Source organism: Takifugu rubripes, chromosome 17 (assembly GCF_901000725.2).
Source record: "Takifugu rubripes chromosome 17, fTakRub1.2, whole genome shotgun sequence".
NCBI classification, from domain to species: domain Eukaryota; kingdom Metazoa; phylum Chordata; class Actinopteri; order Tetraodontiformes; family Tetraodontidae; genus Takifugu; species Takifugu rubripes.
Window position 1 is genome coordinate 3528633 of NC_042301.1, and position 18902 is coordinate 3547534.

The 18902-nt window shown below is 45.5% G+C and overlaps 5 protein-coding genes across 10 annotated transcripts; 1 reads left to right on the forward strand and 4 right to left on the reverse strand.

Annotated features, from left to right (window-relative positions):
* The first annotated feature begins 91 nt into the window (after positions 1-91).
* tk1 (thymidine kinase 1, soluble) lies at positions 92-2947 on the forward strand. The gene is made up of 7 exons (XM_003972072.3): positions 92-298; positions 450-481; positions 936-1049; positions 1285-1378; positions 1480-1569; positions 1808-1927; positions 2225-2947. The coding sequence occupies exons 1-7, from the start codon at positions 233-235 to the stop codon at positions 2402-2404; spliced, it is 696 nt and encodes a 231-aa protein (XP_003972121.1). The 5' UTR covers positions 92-232; the 3' UTR covers positions 2405-2947.
* Positions 2849-7676, reverse strand: syngr2b (synaptogyrin 2b). Its single transcript, XM_011612477.2, has 4 exons — positions 7417-7676; positions 5332-5569; positions 4771-4907; positions 2849-4267 (listed from the first exon to the last, which is right to left on the reverse strand). Exons 1-4 carry the CDS (start codon positions 7525-7527, stop codon positions 4028-4030), a joined length of 726 nt encoding a protein of 241 aa, XP_011610779.1. The 5' UTR covers positions 7528-7676; the 3' UTR covers positions 2849-4027.
* Positions 7677-7714: 38 nt separating this feature from the next.
* LOC101063079 (Fc receptor-like protein 3) lies at positions 7715-10874 on the reverse strand. 3 transcript variants are annotated; one of them, XR_003891708.1, is made up of 14 exons: positions 10706-10874; positions 10599-10628; positions 10388-10514; positions 10136-10311; positions 9777-9954; positions 9442-9545; positions 9095-9367; positions 8710-9015; positions 8514-8615; positions 8330-8357; positions 8194-8242; positions 8058-8123; positions 7816-7886; positions 7715-7783 (listed from the first exon to the last, which is right to left on the reverse strand). XR_003891708.1 is itself a non-coding variant. In XM_011612476.2 (13 exons), the coding sequence occupies exons 1-13, from the start codon at positions 10734-10736 to the stop codon at positions 7866-7868; spliced, it is 1491 nt and encodes a 496-aa protein (XP_011610778.2). In that variant the 5' UTR covers positions 10737-10874; the 3' UTR covers positions 7754-7865. The 3 variants fall into 3 exon arrangements, 1 of the variants encoding a protein (XP_011610778.2); XR_965211.2 differs by having other exon boundaries at positions 7754-7886; positions 8321-8357; XM_011612476.2 differs by having other exon boundaries at positions 7754-7886.
* Positions 10875-10992: 118 nt separating this feature from the next.
* LOC105417637 (Fc receptor-like protein 5) lies at positions 10993-14399 on the reverse strand. 2 transcript variants are annotated; one of them, XM_011612473.2, is made up of 10 exons: positions 14221-14399; positions 14101-14127; positions 13676-13945; positions 13315-13608; positions 12927-13199; positions 12521-12850; positions 12049-12102; positions 11856-11960; positions 11748-11769; positions 10993-11671 (listed from the first exon to the last, which is right to left on the reverse strand). In XM_011612473.2, exons 1-10 carry the CDS (start codon positions 14258-14260, stop codon positions 11581-11583), a joined length of 1506 nt encoding a protein of 501 aa, XP_011610775.1. In that variant the 5' UTR covers positions 14261-14399; the 3' UTR covers positions 10993-11580. The 2 variants fall into 2 exon arrangements, with proteins under 2 accessions (XP_011610775.1, XP_011610776.1); XM_011612474.2 differs by lacking the exon at positions 12049-12102.
* Positions 14400-14423: 24 nt separating this feature from the next.
* Positions 14424-18788, reverse strand: tmc8 (transmembrane channel-like 8). 3 transcript variants are annotated; one of them, XM_029851473.1, is made up of 16 exons: positions 18471-18788; positions 17881-18106; positions 17593-17741; positions 17356-17484; positions 17228-17289; positions 17012-17151; positions 16791-16938; positions 16403-16567; positions 16167-16318; positions 16030-16099; positions 15846-15943; positions 15583-15769; positions 15251-15411; positions 15027-15155; positions 14862-14940; positions 14424-14778 (listed from the first exon to the last, which is right to left on the reverse strand). In XM_029851473.1, exons 1-16 carry the CDS (start codon positions 18511-18513, stop codon positions 14770-14772), a joined length of 1947 nt encoding a protein of 648 aa, XP_029707333.1. In that variant the 5' UTR covers positions 18514-18788; the 3' UTR covers positions 14424-14769. The 3 variants fall into 3 exon arrangements, with proteins under 3 accessions (XP_029707333.1, XP_011610777.2, XP_029707334.1); XM_011612475.2 differs by having other exon boundaries at positions 14424-14783; positions 18471-18787; XM_029851474.1 differs by lacking the exon at positions 17881-18106 and having other exon boundaries at positions 14424-14783; positions 18471-18787.
* Positions 18789-18902: the final 114 nt, after the last annotated feature.

Sequence of the window (18902 nt, forward strand, 5' to 3'; positions counted from 1 at the left end):
CCTGGATTGGTGCGAGCGCGTCTGCTGCGGGCAGCATCTCTCTGATTGGTTGTAAAACTCACGTGACATCCCACGATTGGTCCAACCCGAGAAAAAAACTACCGGGACTCGAAGTGGCGCGCACATTTAATTTTAGTCCCGCAGAAAGGTTGACTCGTCCCTTAGTCTCCTTTTATCGGATTTTATTCAGCGTTTTTTTAAGATCGCTCAAATTCAAGCGCGACTGCATAAAATGGAATTAGGCGGATTTTCAAAGATTCTTCCAAATTCACCGAAAAACGCACGGGGACAGATTCAGGTTCGTACCTCCACCTGCAGAAGAAACATTTCCTTTGCTTAATGTTATATATATACGACTAATAAATGTCTTCATTCACAAGCTACGACATGTTAAAATATTTCACAAGTATGTTATGCGCGTAACAGTCCTGCACGGTTTTTTTTCACAGGTCATATTTGGACCGATGTTTTCCGGCAAAAGGTGAGCTATTTATTCTAAATTACAAACAGCAGGGTCGAGTGCATGTGAAGTAACGTTATTCAATTATTTTCCGAAACTTATTCTCTTCAAAATTTGCCTTTTTCTTGTCAAATTGCGCCAAGTCGTTGTCAGCCCGCCAAATTGAATCATTGCTGTTTGCAGTATGTGTCTGCTATAGTGACATGTTGGAGCTAACTATATATTAAGTCAACTATATTTAAGTTTAATATTGACATCTGAGGTCAACAAACATATTGCAATATATATAAATGTATTTGCAGTGTTCTTTTGATGTCACTCTGACCATGACAAATTAAATGATGTATGGAGAGAAAAACTTGTGACAATATTTCTGCTTGATTCACTTCTTTTTTCTTTTTTCTTTTTTTTTTTTTACTAATATGATGTATAGAATTTTGGGTAGAATAATGTCAACTTATTCTTCCTGTTACAGCACAGAGTTAATGCGAAGAGTGCGTCGTTTCCAGCTGGCCCAGTACAAATGCTTGGTGATCAAATATGCCAAGGACACGCGTTATTCTGACAGCGGCATGGCCACACATGACAAGTATGTTCTCAGGTTTTGCTCAGTATCTCTGCAATTTTCCTGTAGGATCAATTGTACCGATTAGTTGGCATAAGATTTATCAAATGTAATACAACGGTGACAGTCTTTGATACCTTTCTCTAAAACCTGGTGGTGATAAACTGTTCATCAATGTGCAGAATGCTTTGGTTAAGTATTTTACATCCAATGATGCACTATCAATGCATCATTACTTTATTTCCTATTGATTTTTCAGGAATACAATGGAGGCTGTTCCAGCCAATCGCCTTGGAGATGTGCACTCTCAGGCGTTGCAAGTCTGTGTCATTGGAGTTGACGAAGGACAGTTTGTGAGTATATTTTTGGACGCTGCTCTTATCCAGATGGTGTTAATCTCAGACATTGTGTTTCATTAAACTAAAGCTGCAGAATTTTTTTTTTTTTTTTGTAGTTTCCAGACATCGTGGAGTTTTGTGAGGAGATGGCCAATTTGGGAAAGACAATCATTGTAGCTGCTTTGGATGGAACCTTCCAGAGAAAGGTGATATTTCTTGTGTACCTTGACCTGCTAATGGAGACACAGTGGGTCCTGCAGGGCCAGACAGTACTGTTTTACGTAGAACAGAATGTGCACCACAAGACACATTTTTAAAAGGCTGAATAAACTGCATGAGTTTCACTATAAATGACCATTCATTGTGCTTTTATTCCACAACATAATGCATCCGTTCTGTATTGCTAATCAAATTATTACTCATTCTGGTGTTGCATTCTTGCAGCCATTTGGAAGCATCCTGAACCTCGTCCCGCTTGCAGAGAGCGTGGTAAAGCTCAACGCAGTCTGCATGCAGTGTTTTAAAGAAGCTGCCTACACCAAGAGGATCGGAGCAGAGAAAGAGGTGAGGAGGCAAAATAAAGCACCCCTGGTTGAGCTGACTGCTCATCACCTAAGTCAAATTATTGGCCTCTGTCATATTACTGTTTTAGTCTTCACACTACAATTTCCTTTGGAACAGAAAATTTCTCCTGAGGTTTTAGACTTCTTCCAGTAAAAACTCCAACACTGATGACCATTAAAAGCCCTCGGCGGCACTTTCCAACACCGGCAGAGTCCGATAAATCACCGAGGCAGTTTGGAGAACCCCCTTTCCATTTCATCAGAGTTGTATAACAGGTCAATAATCTTTGTGCCGCAGGTGGAAGTGATCGGTGGAGCAGACAAGTATCAGGCGGTGTGCAGGAAATGTTACGGAGATCTGATGGTGGACAAGGAGAACAGGTCTCCCTGTAGCGATGAAACCCCACCACACGATCACCTTGAAAAACTAAAGGACTCTGCTGTTCCCAGGAAGCTTTTCTCCAGTGTCATCCTCTGAAAAGATTCACTTTAATATTGTTTGTGTATTATTATTGTATTTGAATTTGTATTTACTTGATTTGGAGTCTTGGTATTCCTGAAAAATGAGTCAGTCATTACTAATGCTATAGGCATAACTCCATATAAAGGAGCCTTAGCTGCTCATGTTATAATTTATTTTTGGGTTAAAAAATGAATATAACCCATTTAAAATGGGAACAAATCTGACTATTTCACTCCTTGTAGAGCTTAATGGAAAAGATTTCCTTGCACTTGAATCGCTTCTAAGATTTTAACTGCTCTAAATGATATGTAATCCAACACTGGTGCTACAGAGGCCCAAAATAACCTTTCTGGATCTGGGTATGTTACGTGTGTGTGTGCTGGCAGGCAGGCAGGAATGGAAAAACTATCCTTTCTATATTAAACTTACTACAGACGAATGCAACAGTATTCATAACTTTGAATTTCCAGTAAATTATTTTATTGTTTAAGAAGTCCTGCATAATCTGCCCTTTGGTTTTGTCCTGAACAGAATGGTAAAATAAATTTTTTTGCAAACAAGACTGCCAAGATTCAGACATTTTAAATAAATCACTTCTGTTGATCAAGACAAAGTTCACCCAAATATTAGCTTGTCATTTATAAAAGCCACATCCAGATTGTAAAGTTACTGTTTCACTTTCATTCAGAACACATTAATTATTAAATGGAATTTTCTTTACCATTGCTTTCTGGAGGCTGTTAGCATTCATGCTGTCAGTAGACTGTTGGTAAATGAAGCTGCTAGAACTCAGTTTTCACAGTTTAAAGAAAAACTACTGGGTTAAAAAAAATGTTTGGCACTTTGAAGAGGAAGTGCTGTTATTAAGTTACAAGTTATTTCAGTTAGTTGCCGTACACGGTGCGTTAAACCTGTTCAGCTCGACGCAGATATCTGCTTTCTCCACCCTCCGGTCACCTACTGAGCTAGTGTCAGACTCCTCAGTTTTGTTAATTTTGTCATGGAAATTAGATCAGCAAAGGCTGTTTGATTTCTTTCGGGTATTCAAAAACATGAGGGTAGAAAAGCCACTTTACAACAATAGAAAGACTGCAAGACTATGTTAGAGCAAATGTTATGCTCATATTTAAGCCATGTAATTGCATAAAGAGCACGCATCTTTAAAATCGAAAGATTTCCAGTGTTATACTCCCCTAAAGTGTTTATCAAGATAAAGGCACCGTATGAAAAAAAAATGAGGCACATACAACAATTAAGATGGCAGCTTTGCAGCGTGAACTCAGGTAGAAAGGATCTGAGGATCCCACAGAGAACCACAATCAGTGTTGGTCCCTCCCTAACTGGAGCTATCCCATTACGTAACCTTTGACCTCCTGGGTTCACTCAAACAAGCTCTCGCCTTCAGGTTGAGGTAAAAGTGGCATATTACCCAATCGCCCGTGCCGGCCTCAGCAACCGGACCGGCCTCTCTTCCTGTAAACCGAAGTGTTCCTGCAGGTGCAGCGCTTAGTTGGCAAACACCCGAAGAAGTGGTGAATCCAGAGTAAAAGCACAGCAGAATGAGATGGTGGAGGGCCTGTGCAGTGCAATTAGAATCACATTATCACCAAAGACGTGAGGGAAGACACCCCCAGGGACTCAGTAGTTGGGTGGCTGGTAGCTGGTGTCTCCTTGTGGCTGAGGGACAGAGGTGAAGGGAGGCTGCTGGTCGGACACGCTGCTGGGATAGGCTGTGTAGGCGGGAGGCGTGTAAGTCGTGGGGGCGTAGGTAGGAGGGTAGGGGGTGTGGAGGTCTGGCGGCGGCTCCACGTAGGTGGGGATGGTGGCTCCGCGATCTCCACGGCGAAAACGACCCACGGCAAAATAGGTCAGGATCCCCTGTGAAAATTATAGAAAACAACCAACTGTCAATTCATTATTGAGATTTAAAAAAAGACATTATTATAGTCTTGTTATATTTCTTCAACGTGAATAAAAAAAGCTGCATTTACTTGAACCCAAATGAGAGTTAAGAGGCGCATAATTAAGATGAGTAATAATACAGTTTTGTGTGTTTTTGAAACAAGTATTATTACAGTTCTGTGTGTTCCTCTTCACACCTGCGATGGTGTTCACAGTTGGTGTCGGCCGTTTGCGTGTCGCTGTTTTGAGTGTTAACAGGCGTATATTTACTACACAGTACATCAGATGCAGCATGAACAGGCAGCAAAATCTGCCTTTATATAATGTATCCTTAAATATCCCCCATAAACATTACTGCTTTCTGACTAATGAGTCCTTTACTCACTTTTACCTGTTTGTATGGGCGCGTTTAATCTACCTTACGGTGTTTTTTTAGCCATAAAGGTGGTGAGTAAAGTACAAAAAGGTAAGATCCTCACCCAGGTGGCGATAGAGAAGAACGAGAACGCCACAGTGGCGCGCGCGGCATCTATGGGGATCCCTCTGGTGTCCTGGGTGTTACTCCACTGATTGGCCAACAGGCAGAAGCACACAAACCACAGGAAGGCCCACACCCCTAGGAAGCACACAGGAACACAGATGCACAAACACCAGACGCCGATATCCGTGTTTTCACTTCATGAAGACCTCACCCTCTGATGTGAAACCCCCGCGAATAAACATGCAAACGGATAAAAAGCAGCGAGGAAAATGAATAGGAAGCTTTCCTCCTGTATCAACTATATCACGTAGAGCTGACAATGGGTGTAAATGTGTGCCTTGATATGCTAATTTATCAACTTTCCCTGGCCCCTTCCTAGTAAAAAAGCCTTTACACGTGCACATATGCTCTCAATTGGTTGTCAGCAAATGTTTGTGCATTTTAAGCAAACAGTGCTAAACACAGGAGCTCACTGATCAGGAGTGGAAGGTATTTCCCTGCTGGCTGTGTGTGTACATGCGTGCGCGCGCATGTGTGTGTGTCTAATGCTCCGGCTCACCTGAGAATCCCAGGTCCGCCATGATGGCATACTTCTTTTGCTGTTCATTGTTTACAAAAGGCAGGTAAACATCTAAAAGCAAGAAGGCCACGCAGGCCAGGAAGCCGATCACCCCGATGCCGACAGCGTAGTGGCACGCAGAGTCGTTCTGGTTAAAGATGCACTTTGCTTCTGGTCTGTATGGAGAGTTGACGTATCCCTCGGTGGCGATGCAGGCGAACACCACCATGGAAAACAACTGCGTTAAAACAGACGACAAGGGGGGAACTTTAACCATTAACTGCATGCTTTACATAGCTAAGAGGGGTCTGGAGACTGATTGACTGTCATTCAGGCAGCATGGAACCACATAGACAGAGAAAATACACTATAAATATATAATACTCCCATTCCATTCAAAAAAAAGCTTCTAAACCCAGATGTTTTTATCCACATTCAAACTGAACAACAATAATGCTTTAATAAATAATTCACATAAACGAAAAATGAAAGCAGCCTGCTTGTGGCAACATCAGCAAACAGGTTTGGGTTGTGTCCACTGAAAGCAACCTTTACAGCAGAGAATAATATAATTAATCTGATGTGACAAGAAACTTCAAGGGAGTCACAAGATCATCAACTCCGCCGCTATTATCCGGCCAGTCGGCCAAAACCACTGATTACACATAACATTGTGGCATCTTGTGTTTTTAAAATAGTCTGAAGCTTGTTCGCAGTGTTTCCAGTAAACTCTTCCGATTGGTTCTGATTACCCACCTAACCATGTGACCTTGTTCTGTATGCAGCTCGCTGGCATGTGACTGTGGCGATGCTACCGTCTCTAACAATGTGCGCAATGAGATCTGGTGGGAGGACACAGGGGCTATTTTAAATTGGAAGAAAATAAAACAGAGGGAGACAGGGAGTGGGAGAGACAAAACAAGGGCTTTAAACTTATATATATATACATATATAGGTAGAGTTTGGTTGTGGGAGGTCCAGATGCATACTCTTTTCTACAGGAATGACCAGATAGAAGTGTGTTGGCAATGGTCAAAAACACATCCACGGACCTAAAATGTGGGTGTATATTTTTGCTCATCACTCAACAGGAACATAGCACAATTTTATTGGATCACAGGATTTAGTCAGACATGGTGTCGTTTTAACATGAAGGTATAGGATTTTACACTTAAAGGATCAAAAGCAACAGCTTTTCCTTCTTTCAGGGGGCGCGCTGCATTATTGGACTTGTAGGCACGAGAATGAACAGTTGACTCTTGCGCAATCGGTGCCGAATGATCCAAGATCCACGGTGATCTTACCCGTGTGACCGTGGAATAATTTCAGCACAGCTGCACCGAGAATGTGTGCGCGTGCGTGTTCATGAGGCATAGAAATGTATCAGTTTACCTCCGCCTCAGCCCCTGGTGACCACCGATGGTGACTTTTAACCTGCACGCATCTACCATACTGACCATGCAGGGACAAAATAGATGACGAGGTATCCATAGCCCCCGTCCCCACCCCCACCCCCACTCCAACAAGGACTGAAATTTTATCTTATCACACTAACAAGCGTTCACTCTTTCGCGTGCGCGCCCACGTCCCATAATGAGTCCACTGAACAATATAATCTATTGTCTAACCCGTTTGGTCGAGGTTCGGTGCTTGGCTATCAACACCAGTGCTGCCTGCAGGACAGAACTATCCCAAGCTCAACATTTGCATCACATCGGCCGACCAACGAAGGCCATGATGGGAGTTTGTCAAACTGCACAATTTTATGTTGCAGCAGCTTCCTTGCAGGTTGCACTTTGGCGAATGAGATCGCCCAGTTCACTCCAGTTTAGTCCGCCTGTTGCTTTCAGAAGAGTTCCTTTGATTGACAGTTTTGCCTGTGACTACCATGACAACGACTGTGCCGCCAGGGAGTTGCTGTCCTGCCGCGGCCAAAGGCGGCGTTTGCGCCCGAGAGGGACGCGGAGGAGCTGCCTGGTCCTAACAAGCCCTCCGCTCCCAAACTGGGAGTTTCCGGGCGCACCTGCTCCCAGATCACACTGATAACCGACTCCAGCGTTCAACCTTTGTACGACAGGCACTCACCCAGCTGAAAAAACGCACGATGGTTTGCGGCTGTCGGGCAAACTTGTGGAAATCGAAGCCTCGTCCGGCGAGCGAAGCGCCGAACGCACTTGCGCCGTCCGTCTCCTGCATATTTCCGCCGTTTTCCTCCTCCGTGCGCACCCGATCCGCGCTGGCAGGACTGGTTGCAAGCTCCAGATAACCCGAACCAACGCTACAGCCAGTCACCACCGGGCAGCTGCTGCTGTCGACGACGTGCAAATCCTGGAAGTCTCCAGAGTTGCGCTTGTGCGCGTCACGGGGGCGGAGTTCAGGGTTAAGGAGCCAGCGTGAACTATAAAAGACGCCACTCTTTGGAAGATTTTCCCATTTCGTTTATTTCCAAGACATGCAGTTTATGCAGATATTTTATTTGAGCACAACGGTCTCTTTTCATTGGTACGTACAACCGTCATCACTCCGCACCTCCTTCAGCTTCCAAAGGATTCCTCCTAAAGGATATCCAAAAGATATTATATGCTCTATAAGTGCTTTGTAATTGCTTTGTTGAATAGGTTAATGATCTCTCATGATTAGAATATTTTAGTCCAATAATTTCAGGTCAAGAAAAATACACCTGTGGTGATTATTTCGCAATAACTCCACTTTTTAGTTTGTCTCACCTGATCAAATTCGGCATCTCTGGCAGCGTTTATCAGGTCATAATCCTCACCGAAGTCTGACGAATCCTGGAGGGAGGACGGTTCTTTAAATATGTGGGTTTAACATGCAATTTCCCACCCTCTAAGCTCAACTAACCAGCTCATCCTCACAACTAGGCACCGTTGTGATCATCTCCAGGTCAGGCCTGAGGTGAAAAATGACAGTTTCACAAATATTTCAAAAGATTGCCTTTTCATTTTTGGTTCCATTCAGTCTCTCAGACCTGTCTCACCTGGGCTTGATCCCACACTCTCTCCTCCCTCAAAAATAAAACAAAAGCAATGATTTATCCTCACAGTGAAAAGGTCAGAGGTCAGGCCAGAAATGATGGTGGGGTGGGAATTAAAAGAGGCTTTTGCCAGGGATACACGGGGTGCTGGACACGGACGCAACAGTCGAAAACTGGATTTACTCACTGAACAGCATTACGAAACCACAGCATGCCGACACCATCACGACCAGGAAGGCGAAGGATCCAAAGACCGCCGCCACCGCCGCCACCGGGAGTCGATTCAGCACTGCAGAAGCAGGAAAGTGGTGGCGATCAACCCCCGCTGTCACCTGCGGCAAGCGCCTACCTCCAGTCCATCGGCGGGAGCCGTTCGCCTGTACCTTCTTTACTCACGAACAGCCTTTTGCTGCTGATGGCACTGGAGTCGTCGAAGCTGTCACGCACCTCACAGCGGTACGTCCCGGCGCTTCTCCTCCCGACAGACAACAGGAGGATGGACTGTTCCGGCGGCCGGTTCACCACGTAGTAGAAGCTTCCACTGTCATTCAGGAGGGTTTCGTTGAGGAACCACCGGTACTGTGGCTGAGAACCTGCTGCTGCCTTGCAGTAGAACCTCAGGCCAATCACTGCGTAGTTCTCTCCCATGTCATAATCATAAGTCATGGTCACGGGGCCGCTGACTGGGACTGTTGGAGACATTATGGATGGTAAAGCAGAAGCCAACAAGCACATTTTCAATTCGGTGTGTTCCTGAGACGTTCATACCGACTTCTATAGGAATCCATTGGCTGTATACAGTCCGGTCTCCGTTGTTTGCCCGACACTGGAGCCGGTCCGCGTTCACGCCCAGAACTAGGGGGAGCTTCAATGTGGCCTCTCTGTCCTCAGTTGTCGTGTTGGTCAGCAGTTGCGTCCTGTTGTAGAGTGAAAAGGTGACAGGCGGCGTCCCTTTGGCCGACCGACAGGTGACAGCGGCTGAATAGTTGTGGGAGTCCTCCTTTATGACCTCGAAGGAGATTTCAGGATTCGACACCAACTCTAAAGAGAGTCGATGAAAAAACGTGAGAAAAGGTCTTGAAAAGCCTGAACGAGAGCGTTTGTGGGCGGCCAACCTTTGACCCTGATGAACACGGAGCTGTTTGCACTGAAGACCTGTGTTTTGTTGAAGTTGTTGGTAGCGACACACGTGTAGAAGCCGCTGTCTTCAGGGGATGTTCTGAGAATAAGGAGAGCCGATATGTAGCTTTGAATCAAGACGTCCTTTTTGTTTTCATTTGTCTATGTTTGTGTATAAAAGCACAATTTGAGAAAGCGTCTCAAAAGCACCTCTTCAACCGATCTCAGCACCATGTGGGTGAAAGGTCAACGTTCTCTGGGAACCAAAGAAGGGTTCCGTTGCCATTGACCTTGATGATGGAGACAGTTTGTAATGTCCAAAAAAGTTTACCTGTTGATAACGAGGTGGGCATCGCGGTACCGAGAACGGGAGACAGGCTGACCGTTCAGCCGCCATTCGAAGGAGACGTGACTTCCAACCGAATGTTGGCAGAGAAGCTCCAGCTTGGCCCCCTCGAAGAATTCCGTCGCGTCCGAGACAATGTCGATCTTGACACCAAACACTGGTTCTGCGGGAACGGCGGTACAAATCAGAAGTTCTCAGTCATTCATTAGGCGCTGCTCTTACGCTGTACTGGTGATAGTTGGTATTTGACTCTACTGAAGATTTAATGAGAAATTTTTAAATGAAGAAGCGCGGCCACTAGTTTTCAGACAGATGGATCATAGATATAGATGATATAGACCCACCGATGACCCTCAGATAGTGTGAGTTGCTGACGGTAGGTCTTATGTTTGGGTTGCCCTGTGCTTTAGCCACGCACTCCAGGTTGCCCTCGTGTTTAGGCCTGACAAAGATGGGGATCGATGCATTTCCTTTATGGAGGACAGAGAATTCGCCCAGCAGCTTGTCGTGGTTTCCCTCCCTGCGGAAGAGGGTCAGTCAACCCAAATTTCCTTTGTTTATGGCCTAGGTTGCATTTAATGTAAAGAAGTCCTCACTTGTATAACTGCAGCAAAATGGTTTGATTCCTCGGGTAGCTGGGCAGAGCACACTCAATCGAGATAACAGTTCCATCCAAAGCCTCAGACGGTCCGGACAGTCTTGGACGGTCTAGAATGACCTCAGCTGCAACAGCAAAAATATGACAGACTCACACGCTAAACTTTAATCAAAAGTCTGCCCATGCACCAACCCGGGCCACATACTTACTGCTATTGTCACTGCTGCAGTAGCACAAACCTACAGATGTAGACAAAACCAGCTGATCAGAGGGTCTCCTTGTAAAAGTGTACAGGAGGTCGGGCCCAGTGACTTACCCAGCGTGGCTGCAAACAGAAACGCCAACATTGCTGCAGAACTCAGCTCTCCTTTCTTCAGCAGTGTCTCCTCACTTAGCTCCGGAGTCTGCTGGGGAAGTTCTGACGGTTTAAAGTGAAGCCGTGAACTAATCAGACCAATGAAATGTGCAGAGTGTAGATAACGCACGCAACGTTCCCCTTCCCTGGCCAAACCCTCCGTTTATGCAATGTTTACGTCATTTCAGCAATGAAAAACCCTCATAATCGTATCAGAGAACTTCGAGCAATTAAAGCCAAGACGCAAGTTCCAGTGAAATCACAAAAATTTATTTGCAATAAACGATGTGACAGTCTACATTTACTGGAAAATCAACTTCTTCCCGTATCGTGCCGACATCTGTGAGACAACATGCGTCCTTCCGCATCACACACAGTCTGAGAGATACAGGAGATCAATTGTGCTCAGCTACATATATTAAAATATTAAGCTACTAGTTTCCCCTTTCCTTCTGGATACTACAAAAGTTCTCTTGGTGACAATGAACACAATATGTGTGTCTTTGGATGAACTGGTTTTAGTTACCATGGGGATTTCCTTGACATGTTTCACTCTAAAAATGAAAAAGCACAACAAATTATTTGATTGCCTCTAGGTTTCAATAATGCAGCTTAAATACAAGGTTAAATGGGTAATTACAAATTACATTGCATTCCTGATACTGAGCTATTCTTGCATTAAAGTGACATATAATCGGCTGCTGTTGCAGATTTGTGTATCAATACATGTAAATTGTGTTGATGTTGTAGTACACAATGTGACCAGAGGGTGGCAGGGTGCAGTAAACGTTCCACGGTCATCAATATAGCCTGGTTAGGATGTTATTACTGAGGATTTATTTTTGGACATCGCTGGCTGAGAAGTACGTAGTGTCTTCTGCAGGTCGTGACTGGGACATGGACGAAGACAGATGAAAAGCTTCATAGCTGAAAGAACAGGTTGGGTTGAGTCCGCGACCCATTAAAAAAGAAAGGTTCTGAGTTCCAGAAGGAGAAATCTTACTCTGAAGCACTGTGGCTGTGAGCTGTGAAAGTGGAAGAAGCAAACATTTAATGTCACAACAGCTTTTATAACGGTAACACATCCAGTCTGTTGATGTCACACACACACCTTGAAGGTACATCTTGCGCAGGCAGAAGACACTTAGCACCAGAGACAGAAGGAGGAGGAGGCAGAACGCGATAGTAATGCTCTCTATGGTAGTGATGGGAAACTCTGGAATAGATGGGACAAGGCCAGTAAAGAACAACATACTGTCCCGGCAGCCTGTAAAGCACTTCAAAATGGAATATGTGCCGTTTACTTGGTGGTGTGTCAACGGGCGACACTGCTGCAGGCGAAGAGTTAAGGGCCTTGTCTGAGTACGCAGTGTCATGTGTTAAAGAGCATTTATAAAAAAGGCACAAGAAAACACGAAAGGAGTCTTGATTAGAATAATTAGCAAGCTGAGGTGAACAAATGAGGTCAATAATAACACATGATACTGAGCAATTATGTTCAATATCAGAAGCCTCTGTTGATTAAACATAATCTAAATGTCTAAATTACTTGAGGGCGGTTGAAAGTTCCTTACGCACAAGTCCAAAATAACCCTGGTTCTGTAACTATGGGACTCTGCATAACATAAAATACATTATTGGGTGTCTTTTCCATGATTTATTGTACTAGAAATAAAGGAACATTGAAATTTCCTGTAATGTCCTGAAGTTGGATAGTTTACTGTAAAAATGTCTCCTGCTTTAAGATCACTTTTATTACACCGTTTATTTGGTCACCTGTGACTTTAACCAACACGGCTTCGCTCTCCACCCAGGGCCCGGAGCCATCATAGCTGTCCCTGGCTCGGCAGCGGTAATACCCAGACTCCTCTGGGCCCAGACTGGTCAGAAACAGCGTTCTCCCACTGTCTGCGAGGCCATAGTGAGACAGGAGCGGCTGTCCGTGAGGGTCCACGGGTGTCTCAGAGAGGACGGAAGCATTCAGCAGCCAGGACACATGAGGGAAAGTCCCCCTGCCGATGCGACAGCTCAGCCGGACCGCCGCCAGTGTGGAATCCACTCCGTAGAGATAATCCACCTCCACAATCACATCGCCCCCGACTGGGACTGCACCGACGGGGGGGGAGAAAGACTGTCAACTGAGAAGAACAGACAGCCACAGAGAAAAGCCGTGCGCTCGTACCCACGACCAGCGTGACAGGTTCGCTCACAAGATCCTGCACCGGGTTAGTGGCCCTACACTGAGCCATCCCCATATCCAGCTCTGGCGCCATGGTGACGGGGAACCAGGCGGTGAGGGAGTCGGTCGCTGTGGAACGACCGAATTCCCTGCCATCTAATGTAAGGGAGAAGTTGACCGGGGGGGTCCCTTTAGAGGACCAGCAGGTTACATTACCCAGGTAATCATTGCCCTCTTTGGAAATGGAGAAAGAAATCCTCGGTTTGGAAACTCGGACTGAAAGAAAGACAACAAAGGGCAAAGGTGGAGCATTACAGAGACACAGCAAACACACTTATCGTTCTGTGATGGATAGATTTGGTCACACACACACACACACACACACACACACCTTTAACAGTCAATAGGACCTCTGTGCTGCTGGAAACCCTCTCGGTGTTTTGTACCCTGGACTGAGCCATGCAAGAATAGGTCCCAGCGTCCTGTAACGTCACCTTCTCCATGGTGAGATTGTTCCCGCTGGTTTTGACGAAGGAAGAATTCCAGGTCACCTCACGCCTGTTGAAAAACCAGGTGTAGGACAGGTGCGAGCCCCGGGCGGCGTTGCAGCTCAGCACGACGCGTGACCCCTCGTACGCCACGGGCGGGAAGGGTTCGGAAAACACTCTGGTGTTTGACGGTGGCGCTGGAATGGTGGAAAAGGTAAGGTTTGGAGAGACTGTCTGAAGTTGTGGGAAGATAATTGCACTCACTGACGACGCTCAGCTGGATGCTGTTGCTGAGTCCTGTGTGCGTTTTTCCCGACGCCTTGCAGAGGTACGATCCCTCCGACTTGGCAGTGACTTTCAGGACGAATGGCACTGATTGGTTCCCTTCGTAAACACTGTCCATCCCGACTGGGATCCCGTCCATCATTAGCTCGTAGAGGATCGGTGGAGAAGAGTCAGGCCAATGGCACCGGAACGTCACACGGGAGCCGATGTAAGCCAGGTCAGGGCCCGTCAGCACCGGTTGAGGGGAGACTAATGAAAAACAAAATATTGACAGTTTTGATATTTGCCCATGCGAGTATGAGCAGATTCGAGTAAAATTATGGGGAAGAAGCAGAAAAAAATAAGAATAAAAATCAGAAACTAAGTCTCGGGAATACGGGATTCAAACAAAATAGGAACCTTACTTGTTTTGAGGAACAAACAGGCTGCAGCTGAAAATCATCAACACGGTCACATGATTAGACGACTGAACTATTTCTTTACGGTACATTGATAACTTAAATAACGAAAATAACCGTACATACCCAAAATTGGCACCAAGTGCGGAGTCTGTAGATGCTTCATAACCGTGATCGCTATTTGTCTCTAACATTGTTTCCCCGTTTCGGTCCAGTTTGTGCATGTGTGGGTCTGTGCACGTAAACTCTGGGGGTGTCACACATGTGTTACCAACAGATAACACACTGCGCTTCACTTTTGGTGTTGTTTTAACGCAGGCTGAGACAAATTGAGCTTACTGACTTTAATGAAGTTGAGCAGGTTGGAAAAACATCATATTTGCAAGCAAGACTTATTTTCTAAATAGCTGAACACTGAATTCATTATCGTTATTGTCAGGTAACACTGGCAGGGTATATTAAAGTGCAATTCTTATTACGAGGCTTCAAAAATAACTGATGAAAAGCAAAGCTCCAAACAGAATTTTTTTTTAAAAAAAACAACAAAATGACACTTCGGTTACAGAATATTTATGTTTCCTTGTAAAATTCAATGCCAAGCGAGTCCTTTCCAGGATTGTAGGGGCGTCGAATCATTGTTTGACAATGGTGGCGTGCTGATTCACCAGGAAACGCTTATCTGAGCTGCTCTGTTGGAGAAAAGGAGTAAACTCTTAAAGGGAACACACACAACGATCAGATCTGCTGGTCGGTAGGATCTGTCTCACCATAACCAGCATGTCTTTCAGTCTCTCGATGGTCTTCTGATTGGCTCGTCCCCGAGACACGTAGGACGTCAAAAGTACACTGAAACAGGTGCCAATCACATGATGAACTCGTGAACACCGGAGCCGCTTGTTTCCAGTGATGGTAACTTGAATTTGAACACTTACACCTCAGCCAGCAGGAGAGGCAGCGCAAAGGCCTCCGAGGTGAAGTATCTCAGAATCTTCTGTTGTTGGTCGGGGAGACTGGTCACGCACTCTTCCACGATAGTAAACATCGTTTTGTTGTTTTTGGAGCTGCAGCGGGAACAGGAGGAACAAACTATAAGCACTCCAGCTACGGTGTTTAACTGCAACCTATGTGGAAAATATAATAATAATAATAATAATACCAATTTATGTCTTGGTTTCCTGGTGCTTCCAGGTATAAGTAGAAGCCCAGTGTGACTGCAGCCATGGTGAGACCCAGCAGCAGCATGAAGTGAAACAAAACGGAGGAGTTGGAGGCTCGAAACATCCTCTGCTCTGGCACGCAGCACCTCAGGACTGTGAACTGAAGAGAGAGAGGACCACACCGCTGGCAAATGTGACAGCACATTCCTGTGGAAGCTAACTGGTTGCTAGGCCTGGAGTTGACACAGGTCAATCGCCTTATATTATATGGACAAACAAATGCTGTCATTTTATTTGTTTATGATATATATAGACTCTATATTTCCCTTACCTTTTTGATGTAGAATGTGGCTACCAGCGTGATAGTTCCAATCAGAGGCAGCAGGGGGCAGTAGTACACCCCCATCCATGACACCGTTTGCCCATACACCAGATCTAAGATGTTGAACGGGATCAGGAAGCGCTGTTTGCCACACAACCGGGCAAGCAGGGAGGACGGGCAGGATTCCTGCAATAACCTGGCAGAAAAGTGTGTAAATTTTCCTATAGTTGAACTTTGATGTTAGTTTGAAGTTCTTATTTTGAAAAACTCACTTCCTGGGGAAGTTGAACAGAAAAGCATTGCAGAACGTGGCGAGGAAGTTGAAGACGCTCAGTTTGTACATCTCTTTACCCAAATCTTTCTCCCTGCACTGAAAAAGCAGCAGACCATGAACGACACGACTGATGCAGCCCCCCCCCCCCCCCCCCCCCCCCAAACCGAGAACTCCTGACTTACACTTGGACCATCTGGAGTGAAGATGAAGAATAAATAGATGCCGAGCGAGGCCAGCTTCAGAAAGATACTCCTGAAGGAAACGCAGCGTAAATGGCAAACATTTGTGCTGCTCTTGTCTTCATATCCATGGATCTTACCTCAACAGCGTAGCATTGACCTGCATGGTGAAGGAGTAGTCTTCAAACGATGAGATCTTACGGAATATGTGCGGCAGGAGCAGATTGACAAAGGTGATGGTGATGGGGGGGAGGTACTCAACAACCAGACTGATCACCCAGTGGTACTTGCTCTAAAAGAAACCGACCCAGGACCCGGAAATGAGAGGTTAAAATTAAGAAACACTTTGGTCAAGAATGCAAATTCACTGACTCACCCCATCGACCCTAACACGGATCGCAAAATAGATGAGGTAGAAGGCTCCGCCCAGCACACTCAGGACGAACACATTGAGAATAAACCTCAGCAGGTAAAGCCGCACCTTTTGTCCCAGCTTCCTCTGAGCCACCTGCATGGAGAACCTCTGCTCCTCCAGGAGCAGCTGAGCTCCATCAGAGAAAAATACGGGAGAACTCAAACACAACGCGGATGCAACGAAAAATGGGAAAATTAATAGTTGAAATTATCCACTAAAGCTTCTAAATCGCAGGTTAAAGGTCACATATGGTATTTGTTTTTTAAGAAAGGTTGGAAATTCCAGCGAGTTTCCCTGATCTGGTCGGTTTGGCTTTAATTTAAAACTGCGATTCGTCAGCTAAATTTACCTTGAGGTCGTTTCTGATGCAGCTCTGTTTGAGAGAAGCAGAAACGGGATCCTGGATGGTGAAGTCCCAACCACAAAAGATTTTGTAGCTCACATTCATACTGTAACGTTTCCTGAGCATCCAGGTGTGCTTGTAGCCAACGACCGTCCTGTCACAGAAGGTTTCAGATGAGCAGCTTGAAAACCAACTTGTGCAGCTCGTGCTGGTGTAACCCGACGTACCTGTGGACCACCAAGATAAGGCTGAGCAGGAGGATGCTGAGAATTCCTCCCAAATACAGCAGAGGCACGATCATGCACTTCGAATCCAGAGAAGCCTGAGCATAAAACCCAAGGAAAACTGGGGAACGTTCCAGGTAGCCCTGCGGGGGGCACAGAGGAGTTAAAATTGCATTGTAGAGTGTTTAAAAAACATACATTGCATGCAGAAACACTCACTGAGCCCTGCAGGAAATCCAGAAGGGAGTCGTTGTCTCCAAACGCCAATGTTTCTGACAGAACTGCACAAAGGAGTTCAGTTATCTGCGTTTAGCTTGTGGATAATCTGTCTGTTCTGACTGGCTCACCTTTATTGTTGCCATAAAATATAGTGGGCACAAGGATGAAACCGCCAATCAGAGCGCAGTGAAGTAAGTTCACGTAAACCAGATATCTGAGAAACACAAAGTAGGCCTTCACACCAATGCCGAACCTGCCTGCAAGACAAAATTCAGGGTTAAATCATGCATACAATGGATCATCCAGTTGAGGTGAAATAGCACTGTTAAAATAGAATGTCTGAGTCCTTTCTCCATATTTCATACCTTTAATGGAATGGAGAGTGCGCTGCCATGGCAACAGGTTTGTTAAAGCTCCTCTTATCTGAGCCCAAACTTTCCTCCTGCTGGTGCTTTGGCTTCGCCTCCAGGACTCCCAGAAGTCAATGTTGCTGATTTGCATATTCCTCCTGTACCTGGTAGCAGCATAAACATGACACATGATACAGAAGTAGCCTTTCCTGGTGCCAAACAGGAAAATGAATCATGACATCTGAACATATTTCTTTCATCTAATAACAAGCTGGTTAATGGAGAGGAAACATTCTCTCCCACCTGACTTCTTTCTTGGCCTGAATGCACAGCGCCATGTTTTTGAGTGGCTGCTCAGACTCCTTGTCTTTGAGCCGTCTGGACAGGGTTTGTCCTGGCTTGGGACCCCCCTCCTGAAATGGCTGTGTGTTCTGACTGGAGTGGACTGCCTGGGTGCTGGGCAGCAGTTCAAATATATCCGTGTGGTAGTACTCATATTCGCTGTCCGATGACGACTGGGAGCCGTCGTCTGCCGTGAGGGTGACAGCAAATCCCACGAGATTGTTTATTCCATGTAAATATCTACATGCTTGTTTTCTTATAATCCGCCAACGGATGAAAGCCAAAGGTATACAAATTGCGCTCAGCTAAAAACAGCTATTATGGTCTAGAGCTGCGAAAGACATTTCTACACGAGTTCTCGGGTAAATCAAAAATAAATAAGTGAACCAAGGGTGACCAGTTTAGATTAGATTAGAGCAAAAACCATGTTGTTTTTCTGGCTCCCCTTCCCCCGGGAATTAGATTATCAGTGGTTTTAGATAACAAAAGGGCTAATAAAGTTATTTTAAATAAATGTAATGGCAATACATTGTTGTATCAGTTGCTGTTACCTGAGGAGAGTCTTCTGATGTTGTCTGGGTTTTGGCCCGCCATTTGTTCCTCTCTTGCACTTCCTTGTCAAAAACAACCATCGGTCTTTTCAGGCCTGATTAAAACACAAGTCAGCACCCCAGCCTGATCATCTGCACCCTCAGTGCTGAAAAAGCATCTGCGGCGTGTCTCAAAATGTCACAGCTCTCCCCTGTGAACTCAGCCCCGCACAGACCTGAGGATAAACTGCAGGGGGGCTGGAAATCTCCTTTCATGCGTTCAGCTTGGAGGTGCAGAGCTGTAGAATCGGCCACACGGGGCCGTTTCTGGCTGATTGCTCACAGGAAATCACATGACAGGATGCAGAGACATAAATACCATCAACAATTCCACAACATAACATGAAGGAGACACACAGACACACACACACACACACACGCACTCAGGACTGA